At 31.8% G+C, this 13,596-nt stretch overlaps 1 protein-coding gene across 1 annotated transcript; it reads left to right on the forward strand.

The window, feature by feature from the left end:
- The first annotated feature begins 392 nt into the window (after nt 1–392).
- LOC123529159 (potassium voltage-gated channel subfamily A member 1-like) lies at nt 393–13,114 on the forward strand. The gene has a single exon (XM_045309379.2). It carries the CDS (start codon nt 1,028–1,030, stop codon nt 2,405–2,407), a length of 1,380 nt encoding a protein of 459 aa, XP_045165314.1. The 5' UTR covers nt 393–1,027; the 3' UTR covers nt 2,408–13,114.
- Nucleotides 13,115–13,596: the final 482 nt, after the last annotated feature.

The following is a 13,596-nucleotide window of genomic DNA, read 5'->3' on the forward strand; positions in this document are numbered from 1 at the left end:
AACATTTATTTTGAAGTCGAGAGTTTAAGTTGTCTGATTAGGGAATTGTTATCTCCCCTGAAATTAAGAATGATTCACTATAAAGGAACTTTGTTTAATGTACATGACGCAAAGAAGCTTTAAAAGCTTATTTGGAATGTTTTGTTGAGTAGCAACCATTATTACTCACACTATGCACAAGCAAACTAGCTGAAAGCTCCTACCGTAACTAACAGACAGATAAATATCCTTTAAGTCTTTGTTCATTACAATAAATACTTGTAATTAGTATAAATTCATAGAAAATGTCGTCTGTGGATTATTCTGACGTGGAAAATTGCACACAATAAAGTGAAACAATAACTCCGTCAATAGACAGAGACTGTTACAGTAGTAGCTTCGTTTAATAATTAAACACTTTATGAGAATAGTTTCTTTATTCAAGGCGTTCATGTGCAAGAGAGTTATCGTGTTGTAAACGATTTTCTTTTGTTTTCAGATAATTCAATAACCTCTGGAATACGCATGATTTTTTTGTTTCATTATCTACTTGTGTGTGTATATGTCGCATGAAAGACTGAGGAGGCTACAAATATAGATATTGATCTTTCATTGGAACAGCCTGTATTTCTCCAATAGCGCTGATCCGAAGTCACTCGTACTCATATTGTGTGAACCGTAATAATACAGCCCATTCCATTCAGTTTTTGTTTGAACAATGACCGTACCTGTGTTTATTTAATCGACGTGATGCAGTTTTTCTATCATTCTATGGATATTTTCCATTTTCTGGAGATAATTTTACCGGAATATGTTTTATCACAGTGTCAAATTGAAAACCGACGTGAATAGCTTTAAATGTGATATTTGTACGGAATAATTGCTCAAACGTGAAACTAATCGATTCCAGCTCGCGATGAATCTCCAAGTCTACAAGACAGAAACTCCGACAAGTAATTCTTCAAAAGGTGCAAGGAATATAATTGTAAATTGATTATATTTTGGCAGTGAGGAATAAGAATCTTCGGAGAGTTGATGGCTCGCGATTATGGCTGCCGTAGTGTCTATAATGAATCAGAGGCGGTTCCGGAAGTCATACGAGCGTCCGGACCGTATGAACAGTGACGACGGGGACCAGCTATGGGTTTTTCCATCGCATGCCAAACACGGCAGTCGAATGGGATCACACGGCTCAGACGGAAGTAAAACTGCACTCGACACGTGCAAATCTTCGCCATCGCGACTTAGCGATCCGCTGTCGCCATGTAGCGGATGTAGCATACCGATAGCACATCGCTGTCACTTACAGACTTGCGAACGGATTACAATTAACGTTAGTGGACAATATTATGAAATTTGGGCATCAATTTTGAACAAACATCCTGACACTTTGCTCGGTAATCCGGAGAAGCGTTTGCAATTTTACGATCGGCAAAGAGATGAATATTTTTTCGACAGACATAGACCAACATTTGAAGCGGTTTTCAATTATTACAAATATGGAGGATATCTTCATAGACCGGAGCCAGTTCCAGACGACATATTTCTGTCGGAATTAGATTTTTATGAAATAGAAAAAGAAATAGTGGATCATTACAAAAAGGAAGAAGGATATATCGAAGAAGAAAAAATTCTTCCTGAAAACCCAATACAACGAAAAATCTGGATGTTGGTCGAATACCCCGAGACCTCATGCTTCGCCTATGCAATAGCAATTGTTTCCGTGATAATTACAGTGTTGTCAATTGTTTTATTCTGTATTGAAACAATACCAGCTTTAAAGAAAACATGTGAAGAGAATGAGCCAGTTAATTTTGGTGACCCATTTTTCATTCTTGAAACCATTTGTACAGCTTTCTTCACGGTGGAAGTGTTTGTTCGTTTCTTTTCGTGTCCAAACAAGTTACTGTATTTCAAAGACTTCAAGAATCTTGTTGATGTTACAGCAGTTATACCTTACTACATTACATTATCCAACAGCCTTTCAAGTCAGAGCTGTGAATCCTCGAAATCCAGCACTTCCCTTGCGTTCTTACGTGTTGTACGATTAGTTCGGATATTTAAATTAACAAAGCATTCGGCAGGACTGCAGGTGTTGATTCTTACCTTCAAAGCTTCACTGGAAGGACTCTTACTTTTCTTAGTTGCAATGAGTGTTTGCATTCTATTATTTTCTAGTGCAATATATTATGCGGAACATGAAATCAAAGGCTCACAAATTAGCAGTATTCCAGATGGGTTTTGGTGGGCTCTTATTACTATGTGTACAGTTGGTTACGGAGATCAGGTCCCAATTGGCTTCTGGGGAAAAATAATCGGGTCAATGTGTGCCCTTTCTGGTGTGTTAACGCTGGCTATTCCTGTCCCAATCATCACGGAAAATTTTAATAAATTTTATGCTCACAAAACTGGTAGAGGTCGAACGTGAATTAAAATCATATTTGTATTTGCACACAGTGACTGTATATAAAAAGAAACCCGTACAAGATACAGGTTAAAATGGAAACTAAAGGATAACGGACTGGAAGATTTAATTGTGGTTCATTTTATATTTATTCAAAAATGAGAAACAGGTAATACCAGTAAATGCCTTTTGATTGTGCAAACTGCTTTAATGCTTCAGCTTACCATTTCTTGTTGCCGATACATTTTTGTTCATATCAAATGGGGGAAAAAAGCTACAATTTTTGTCAAAGTAATGGTAATGTTCACATGATTAAGTAAAATTTATATAACATACTTAGAAAATCAGTAAACATTTTAAAAAAATAACGCAAAATTAAGCGGAATTAAACAAAAAGTTCTGCAGAGGTTAAACCTATTTTTACACCATTTATAGAAATTATACAAATATAAAAATTTCATATATTTAGAACCGTTAAGTTAACGGCGTGTTCATTTGAACATTTTATGAAATATGATAAAACAAGTTATTATACTGTGATTAATTCATTTTGCTAATTTAAAGTGACCGCATTAAACAAAAACTGAAAAATTCACGACAGAAAAAATCTCCCGTACAGATATCACAGGAATAATCGAAGAACATGATATACTATTAACTTTTTAATTCTTTTTCCAGATTTCAAAGTAAGATTAAGCAGGAAAAACATAATTGAATTTTAAGAATACCTTGGCAATAACGGGTAGCTTGGGAATCCGGTCTGACAATTTTAACTTTATTTTCTTACGGAAAATTGACACAAATATCAGAAACTCTATTAACGCCAGATAGTATTAATTAACATCAACTATAAGGCTGTTTATTGCAGAAAGTTTGTTTTATATTTAGGTATTTTTGGTTGACAAAACATTAATTAGCAACAACTTTCCAGGGAAGCTTGCAATGAATTTCTTGAAAATTTCTAATAGTGTTTTCTCCTATTATTAATTTGAGCCGTGCCATGAGAAAACCAACATAATGGGTGTGCGACCAGCAAGGATCCAGACCAGCCTGCGCATCCGCGCAGTCTGGTCAGGATCCATGCTGTTCGCTTTTAAAGCCTATTGGAATTGGAGAAACTGTTAGCGAACAGCATGGATCCTGACCAGACTGCGCGGATGCGCAGGCTGGTCTGGATCCATGCTGGTCGCACACCCACTATGTTGGTTTTCCCATGGCACGGCTCATTTACACTTTCTTATACACATGTATTACTGTATAAAATATACAAAACCTTAGTATGAGGTAGCCTGTAAAGATTAATAGATCTGACAATATAACATTTTTTTTGTGTGTGGCGATCTTATGTTTATGGAGGTGTTACTGCCTTGAATGAAAAGCCTCTGCCGTATTATACATGTACTAATTTATTCTTTACCGACAAGTATGTTAATAAGGACTCACCAGTTTAAGTAGTTGTTATTCTAAACTTCTTTTGACAATGCAACTACATTAAGATTGTTAATTCTACATTTACATATAATTGATAATTTTGTTTTGTTTTGAATATGTTAAAGGCTATTTCTTTCGTATAACAAGAGAGATTTTAAATCTATTAAGCATTACACAACTTATATGTTTGTATAAATAAGATTCGGCTTGGCATCATTTGAAAATTGATACTCTTTGAATAAGTATATATTTAGAATTTATAACAAGTGTTATGACACCTTGTCTTTATAACTCTTAAGCTATCAACAATTCAACACATAAATAAAGAAGGAAATTTATCCAAATGCATATTCTTCCTAAATATGTTTGTTTCTGAAAAAAGGGACATCGGAATGCTATTAATATGATTAGACAATGTCGGTTTCCATTCATTTATTACTGAATATATATATTTGGTAGTACCATGTTTTGGGGACGTCGGCCATTAACGAACGATTTATCCACTTGAGCAAAACTTGCGAGTATACATGCAACTGAGCGTTATTTTTTTTAAGGGTATTACCCTAATTTTCATATCTGTTTATTATGTACAACGTACGAATAGTATACAGTTATTTCACTAGATTTCATTAATATTCAATTGTATTATAATTAAACTATCGAATCAGGGACGTTAATTCTAGTTCGCAATGAAAGGCCTAGGTGTAGCAGACGAAAGGAAAAAAGTTTTTTATTGTGAAAATAAATTGACATGTCTCGGCCGTGTAAAAATGTAACTTACTGCACGACGTTTTATCTCAATGAATTGTTTATTTTGTGATAATTCAATCCTAGGTAAAGTCTTAATAGAATGGTCATAGCGGCTTTTTTAAAAGAAAACTTTAAAGATTTCTTCGAATTTTAACAGTAAAATTTAAGTTTTATGACTTGCATTGTTTACCTGTTGAAATTGAATCGTTATTAAGTTTTATGAAGATCAGTTTGTAAAGACATAGATTTGTCTGTTTCGTGAGGATATTCGAGTTTAATTTCTTTTTCGCAAAAATATATGCAAAAAAGGTCCTGTATTAGCCTATTTTTCAGTATTTTTAGGGTTGTCAGACTATGGCCAAAATCTGTTTAAATAATAGTATTTCTTTGAAAATATTCCTGATAACTTTTCGGATATAAGTTTTAAATCATAATTTCACATAACATATCGTCCAACGTAAAACTTGATTTCTAGCTAATGTCACATCAATATGTCAACAAAATTAATAATTATTGTTACGTCCTAATCTTAGTTTTAAAAGGACACAAAAGTACCCAAGCATTTTTTGGAAAGAATTATAGGAGAAAGAAAATAGAGGTATACGAGTAGATATTAATTTTTAATTCGAATATCGTTGGATTTTAGACAAAAAAGATTGATTATTATAACAATAATTATGTTCAGACATTTTTGAGTACTTTGTGTGTTTTTTTAGAAATAGGTTAAAGACGGAATTGTGTAATATCACATAATAACATCTTTTGAAAAAATGACTTTTTATTTCGAAGTTGTTTAATTCAAGATACCAATAGTTTCAGAGTATTACTTTTAGTAAGTTCTTGGAACGTAACTATTAATGTTTGTTTTTCCTTGTTTTTAATGTGTTAGCAATACCTTGTGTAGCGTTAGAACAATTGTTGAGGTTACGTAACTTTTGATTTTTTTCATTGACCAGTAAAGCCATTTTTGTCATCATTTCTAAAACGACTTTCGAAATCATTTTCTTTTGTGTTTGCTAGGTTTCACGTCACACCAAAACAATTATAGATCATATGGTGAGCTTTTCATGTTGGAGGAAGACCCTAGGTGTTTGTCCGGACATGATTTCATTACGGGCAAGCACCTGGGTAGAGCCACCGACCTTCTGTAAGCCAGCTGGATGGCTTCTCACATGAAAAATATACACACCAAGTGATTCTTGTTTTCAAAATAATTTGGAAAAGAATTTTGTCATTAGTTCGTTTAGAATTAAGAGTATGCTGAACAAAACATCACAATATGTTACAATGTGATTTGTTTTTCTTTGTTAAAGTAGGCGTATCATATTTACACATTTATAAACATCATTAGCCTACTTCTATGCAACTTAAACACGTGTTCCTATATTCCTATATATAGCATTTTCAATTACCTCCTTGTATTGATTTTTTCTGATCTAGGCACAATATTTATCCTTATACGATGTCGTTTCTTGGCAGTTTCTAATATATTAGTATTACCCTTTATTGAATTAGAAGTATTATCCATAAAGCTCACCGGTATTGAATTATGCACCATATGTAAGACAAGGAGAAAATGAACATACGTCACGTATACAAGGTCATCTACTTTTCTATTGTCTCTCGCAATAGATATTGGATCTGTATTTCTTGTCTTAATGATACTCATTTTTTTATTGCGTATTATATGGTGATATTTTTGATCTTCAATATACTCTATTAAATTGTAAAGAATTCTTAATATTGAACCTTCATGCATCTTCATTAAATTTTACCGTGTTAGAAATAAATTATACATAAAATGTCTTATGTTCGTCAACAATGTTTTTGTTTATTGCAAAAAATAACTTAATGTTAGGCCTCATTGTCAAATATATTCTTTTTATTACAATTTCGGCAATAAACTAGAAATCATTCTGTATTTATTAGCAACGTGATGGATATCTTCAAATATTGATATTTAATAAAACTGTTTTGCAAAGAGATAAGAGGTCCCAAAGGCGTTTCTATACACAGTAGCAGTAATTGAAACCAATTATAACATGGAATATCACTTAACTGACGTCTCCTGTATCTGCTTCTGAAATTCTGCTTACTCAGTACAAGTCATTAATTAGTAATTTCAATAATCTATTGGATATAAACATGCTGTTGTTTCTGGTGAAATCATTGGTTACCAATCGATATTCACAATAAAACTATATCCCCAGATACTAGCATGTATTTCAAAACAGGTACTACTTTCCAACCGGAGAGAACTTCGGTTCGATAACAGTTATGGTCCTGTTGGGAACTTTCGTAATCAAAATGATAGTGAACTATAAATGTCATTGGTTTTCCCAGATGGAAATTGACTCTAACCAATTATTGCGCTATAAAAGAGTCGATTTTTACATAGATGTTGATATTGTTCCCGAGTTAAGTTACAATTATTGGATAGAATAATTGAATTTTTGTAACGAAAAGTGCGAGCTCGTTATAGGTAAATCGAAACATTCAGGAGAGATGCAGTGACCTAATTAAACAAAAATGTTAAGCATTTAGTTAAATGGCATATCTTGAAAAATAGATTGCAGCGTATTTTTTTTTATTATTGGAGTCGATGTTTTGTGAGTATGAAGTATATAAGTTCAGTACATTTCCTTCTGTATTTACCATTACATACATGTACCTACTGACAATGAAATTACACAAACACTGTTTTGCAGCTTTTCTACATTTTAACAGGTCACCGAGCGTTGATGTTAGATATAAACTACCTAAAATACTCTTAATAACTTTATGTATCCTTTTTATTTACAAATACAAGCTTATAAAATCGATTTGTAAATGGCAAAAAATTGACAACACTTTGGAGATGTTTTGAAATAACATATAAAATTTTGCATGAGTACTACATGAATACATTCTATCACTCTGCCTTTATTCAAAACCAGCATTGACATTTGGATAATATTTACAATTTATTTACTTAACATTAATAATTAAGATACAGAAAATCAATCTCAGACATCATTACTCATATGCATACCAAAAGTATTCAGTGTTTGGACTACTTGTTTTAGTTGTGACATCAAGTATTACTACAGAAATGAAGTAATGAGACCTCTTCCGAGTGTCAAAAAGTACTCCGTTCTAAAAGTGTTTTAGTATTATTCTACTATTATTAGAGCCAAATGCAACATTCCAGATCAAACTACTGTTGTAATGGACCTTTGCTATGTACCCTATTGTACTAAACAGTTTTTTTTTTCAAATAAATAAATGAATAAATTGAAAGAGTAATAAAAACACACCAAAACGTTAAGGGTGGTAATCAAATTGGAACCATTACAATTAGTACTCATTTGGAAGGGCTATATGGCATTTGCGCTTCAACAAACTGTTTACTTATTGCAATATGTAAACAACTGGGTTTGAGACCAATAATGATAACCGCGGTAACATTAACCTCCCTTTGAGAATAAATGTCTTTAAGTTTCTTCCGATTGCATCATAGTATAAGCATATAGTGTTTCTCTTTTTCTTTAAAGTATTCTATTCAGAGATACGCTCGTATAGCTACATTGAACTGTATTAAGTCACCCCCTGTATCGAATGACAAGTACGTTTTCAATTGATAGCTCAATAAAAATGTAATTGCTTTACGCATGTGCAAACAGTTTTATCTTTTTATAACTGTAACCCTTGACAAAATGGAAATACGTAAAGCATTGATTATGACATATGATTATATGCTTAAGATAGGCTAAACATCACGATCATTCCTTTTCTTTCTTTTAGTTTTATTGAATTTTCAGAAACAATGAAGTGAAACTAGTCTATTATTCAAACTATTATGATGGTCCGAGAATCAATCAGTATTACATTTTGTCTCACATCTTACGTTCGCAGTGTTACTAGTGAAATGCAATATGCCTTCAGTTCTTTGTATTTGTTCTACAAGTGTGTGATTCGACCTTTTTAAAAACATTTCTGAGTATTTTATTTTTATAATTACCAGTCTACAAAGACTTTTACTATTGTATTTGAATTACGTACAAAGGCTGGATAATTTGATTTGATTGTTAATTATAGTTCATCTCTCAGAGGGAAACACTCCTAGAAACCTTCCCCTAGTAATCAATACATATTCATTCGCTAAGCTGTTCCAGTAAAAAAAACTGCCGAAATCTGCGTAGCATTTCTTGACAGATTTTCTCCTAAGAAAATGATTAGCAGTCAAAATCATTGACGATAGCTAATAATTTCCAAGAATTATTTTTTTCTTTGATTAACTTAGATGACAATCCAGGAACAGTGGGACTATTAAATGGCAAAGTTTTTCTTGCTCCATAGCAACGGTTGGTTTGATTTAATTTCCAATGGAGAAGACAGTTATAATAGGTAGCTTGGTAATATAGAAAGTAAACATAGATACGTTCTCTATCATTTCTTTGCTTACTACTTATACGGCAATGAGAAGTATTCATTTTCAGTTTATACTCTGCGTTAAATTTATCACAAGTTTTAATTGTTTGTTTTTAAAATTAGGCGGTACTGTAAAATTAAAATAATTACCAGTTAACCGAAATACTATTTCACTTTAAATCCGAATTAAACATTTCATACCTTATCATAGAAATATCAAAGTTTTCTGATTACAAATAACGTTTTCGGTGTTCTATAATTTATGCATGTTTGCCTGAAACAATGTGCAAAAACATCCTACATTTAAGAGTGACATTTTCACAACATATCTTTAAATTTACAGGACCGTCTACAAAATAATTACTACAGTTTTTAAATAGATACGTCAATGCTTGTTCTAACATCTATGCCTAAAATACATTTTAATTCCCTAAACAGTCGTGTATTTTTTTCAGGTTTAAACGATAAAAGCCTGTACTGTATGTGCAGCCAAACAGTTTATTGGTAAATATTAATATGTTTATATTACCAGATATAAAGGTTAATCGTAAAAAAAGTGTCGATTCAGTTTTAGCCATGGTAAAAAGAATGAATTCATTTCATTGCAAATTCTCTCTTGACTGTAACGAAAGAGACTAATCAAGTTTTTTTTTGTCAGTTTGATTATATTTATTATGTGTTTTAGTGGATTATTGAAATATTTTTTGTATTTCCACCTTGAAAATGTTTCCTATTTTGTTGTTTCCTGATAAAAAGGGTAAAAATGCATTTAAATATGAAATAAAAGATTATTTGTTTATTTGACACGCACTATCAAAGTATATTTCACTCGTGAACACCGTATCTCACACGTCAACTCGTGGCGACGTCACCAAATCTACTATTAATATTGACTTGGTAAAATATATTTCTGCCTTACAGTGAAACAAACAACTATTCCCTGTTTTTTGTGATTTGTAATAATACCGCAGGCATAATGAAGTAAATGTAAACGGTCAAAAGTCTTACTGTAATGGTTGTTTGTTTTTGTTATTTTATCATTCAGCTACTAACATATTTCACAATAGCAAGTAGAATACGACTTGTATTTTTAAAAGAAATACAAAATGATGGAAACAAATAAATTTGTATTACACACTTGGAAATTACGAATCTGTGTCATCTTTGTGTCCGAACTTCTGTCTTTTAATAGTCGCCTTACAGTCTTGATAAAAGATCAAACAATAAAAAACACTTAAATATCGAAAGGCGAACTTTACACATTCTAGTACACGCCCCTTCTAATCTATATTTGCAAAGAGCTGATGATTTAATTCTTTTCTTAAACATTTCAAACATTTTATCCAATTATTTTCATATATGTAAAACAAAGCGCTGGAATCAAACGTCCATAAACAAAACTGACGTCATGTCGTTTCAAAGGCGTACAAGTTGAACGCGTTCCAAATTAAAATATTATCTTTAGCGTCACGGTGTTCTTTTTGCTAAAATACTAAGTAGTACGCAGAGGTTCGTATTGACAGTAGCTTGATCTGATATAAATATTCGGCTCACGCGGATTTTACCAGATCGGACCGCACTTGGCGCTTGTGTGTCTCTGGTTATCATGGTCTGGAAAACTTCACTCGAGGCAAGGACAACGTCTACTGTAGTGACCTTATTTAATTTTACATCTCTCTCTCTCTCTATTTGTTGTTATTTGAGACGTAAAGTAATTATGGTCAAAAATACAATATAAACTTTGATAACAATGTTAATATGTTAATAAGATAAGATTTAGAGTGTACTCACGATTGTTATGGATCTGCTCAACGTAACTTGTTACAAATTACAGATCAAAATAAATATTATGTATCAGCAAAAAATGTAGAAATGCATTTTTATAACTTGTGTTGCTTGTGAATAATTGTTAATGTTTTGTTTTTACAAATATGCAATACAGTTTTGTTTGATGTTGGGTTTTCACAGAATTGTATAATATATGTATTCTTGATTGATAGTCAGTCAGTTATAATCTATTATGCAAAAGTATTTATACACACATACGAATTTCTTTCATATCAGTTGAGTTCCACAATGTCTCAATTTGTGTGACAGTTTAACAAAGAAGAAAGTAACGTTATTATGGGATAAACAGTGGTTGACAAACGGACCGGTGAGAGAGCATCATGCCGACGAGTATGACGTCAAATTTAAATATTATGTCCGGTTCAATTCTACTCGGATGTAAAATTCAGCTTTTTGTCCTTATATTTCATTGAACATGTTTAACTAAAATAAACAGAACTTCTTTTAGTTTACCGTCTTGTTTACCAGTGTTCATCGTTCAGATTATTGGATATCTAACCCCAAGGGGATCGATTCCTTTGCATCTGAACCGTGGTAACGCAGTCGGTAAACAACTCGAGCGCCTTAATGATTTTGATAAACCTAGAACTATTGCATACTTATGCAGTACCGATAACACTGTGCTAAGGTATGAACAAAAACCTTTATACAGTAATGTAAAACTAAAATTCGAGACGAGTCTCAAATCTAAAGCATCTTTTGCTCAATTCTGAGCTCAAATCTGAAATTGAAAAATGACTGAGAAACATTCGGAGACAGCCTCATTACTCAGCTTTTGTTCCAGATTATGTATCACACAATTTACAATTACAGAAGACATCTTTTGAAGTTCATATTCTTAAAACTTCTACTTGTACTATTTTTTTTAGTAAATACTTCTCATATATTTTATCTTGTAATTGTTATTTTGTTTTTTATGTATATATACTAATATAATATTTCTATTGAATATGTAGATTGGATTGGTTCAAATTGCAAATCAATGGAATCACATCTACACTAAATATGACTTATTGCTTCCGTACTTCAATTTCATGCTGGTTGAAATCTAGTAGAAAACAATTCTTATATTCTACCTTGACTGAACTTACACATAACATTAAGTAACGCTATGAATTTTAAAATGAACATTAAACCATGCAAATTTTATTAGCTGTCTTTGCCTATAATTGTCTTTTGTTTTTATCTTTTTTACATCTTGCAAATGTTTTTTGTAGCTAGAAACCCAAGAAGTCTAGAACTTTTGCATAAACAATATAGCTCGCTTTAAACTGACAATGTTATTCTAGAATTTAAAACACTCTATACTGATAATGTGTAATTTACCTACAACGATATATTATCAGAAAGAAATTTATTATCGGTAATACCTTTGGTCAGAGCCGTCGTATCATGTTTTATTTATCTGTAACAGAAGAAGTTTTAACAACAAGTTGCTATGATGAATTGTTCTGGCGAATTATAAATATTTAATTATTCGATTTATTTGTATATTGGTCTTAGGAAACATGCATTATTAATCACATGTAGTCTTGGTTAGTCTATTTAATCATTTAAGTCCAGACATGAGTAAAAGTAACCTATGGTTAAAAGTTGCACGTAAAAACACATCATCTTCAACATTTTCTCTTTCAATTTTAATTGTCATGTAGCCTCTTACTCATTGCTATTTCTTTAAGAAAAAACTTTTAAAGACATATATTGACTAGACTGGACTGAAATAATGATTTTGTACCATCAAAATCATAAAGGGCAAATTGACCAAAGGTACTTTTTGTCATTATTTGGCTCATTCCATCTAGTGTTTCTTGATACAAAATTTTCAGTGCTGTTTTCCTTTTGTAATTGCTCAAATTATTATATCATTTTATCAAATATTCGAATTTTGCACAATTGTAGATGTAGATTGTATTTTAACAAGATATGTTTCATATCTTCATATTATTCCTGTGATTTGCTCAATATACGGAATTTGAAGATTGTTTGCACTTTGATGTTGGCTTGTAGCCATTAAGTTATTGTGCCATGGAATTTGATCACCTGAACCAGATACTTTTGTGGAGGTTGATATTACATGACTGTATGTAAAAGAAACCATAACTGACAAAATTGAAATCACTTGTATGCATGTTTGAAAATAAAAACGTTTTTATTGCAGAATTAAGAAAAAAATATTTACTTCAACGTTTTTATGTATATAGACTATTTGCACAACTGTATGTATTTAATTAGAAGATTTTTATATATCGACACTCTTTATTACTCATATTAATGCAAAAAAAGAGAGTAAAGTTTGTTACGTTACATAAAATGTGTTACATTTTCCTTTTCCTCATGTAAAATCCTGATCCGAAACATGTCATGTTTTTTTTCCTAACGTTAATTTGATCCAATTAGCATTTTATCTTTTTCTATAAGATCGAATTTTTCATAATTTCATTGAATTAAATTTATAAGAAGATCTTATGGAAGCGAAGAATGCAACCAAGCAGAATAATAGCAGACTCGGTTGTTATTCATATGTTTCTGCATCTAACTATGTCTTTGCGTGTGACCAGTTGTCACAATGTCATTTGCATATCTGCATATACTCTTTGTATATAAATAAGCGTGCGTCTTATCGTTAGCCCATTTCCCTTTCTCGATCTTGTAGTTCTATTGCCCTTTTTTCCACGAGCCTAATCATTATATCTCTGTACTACATATTTTCCTGACGGTTTCTAATTCATTACATTTATTTGATTATACCGCTATAACACCGTTATTGGATTATG

The sequence above is a fragment of the Mercenaria mercenaria genome, chromosome 13, assembly GCF_021730395.1.
Source record: "Mercenaria mercenaria strain notata chromosome 13, MADL_Memer_1, whole genome shotgun sequence".
In the NCBI taxonomy this organism is placed as follows: domain Eukaryota; kingdom Metazoa; phylum Mollusca; class Bivalvia; order Venerida; family Veneridae; genus Mercenaria; species Mercenaria mercenaria.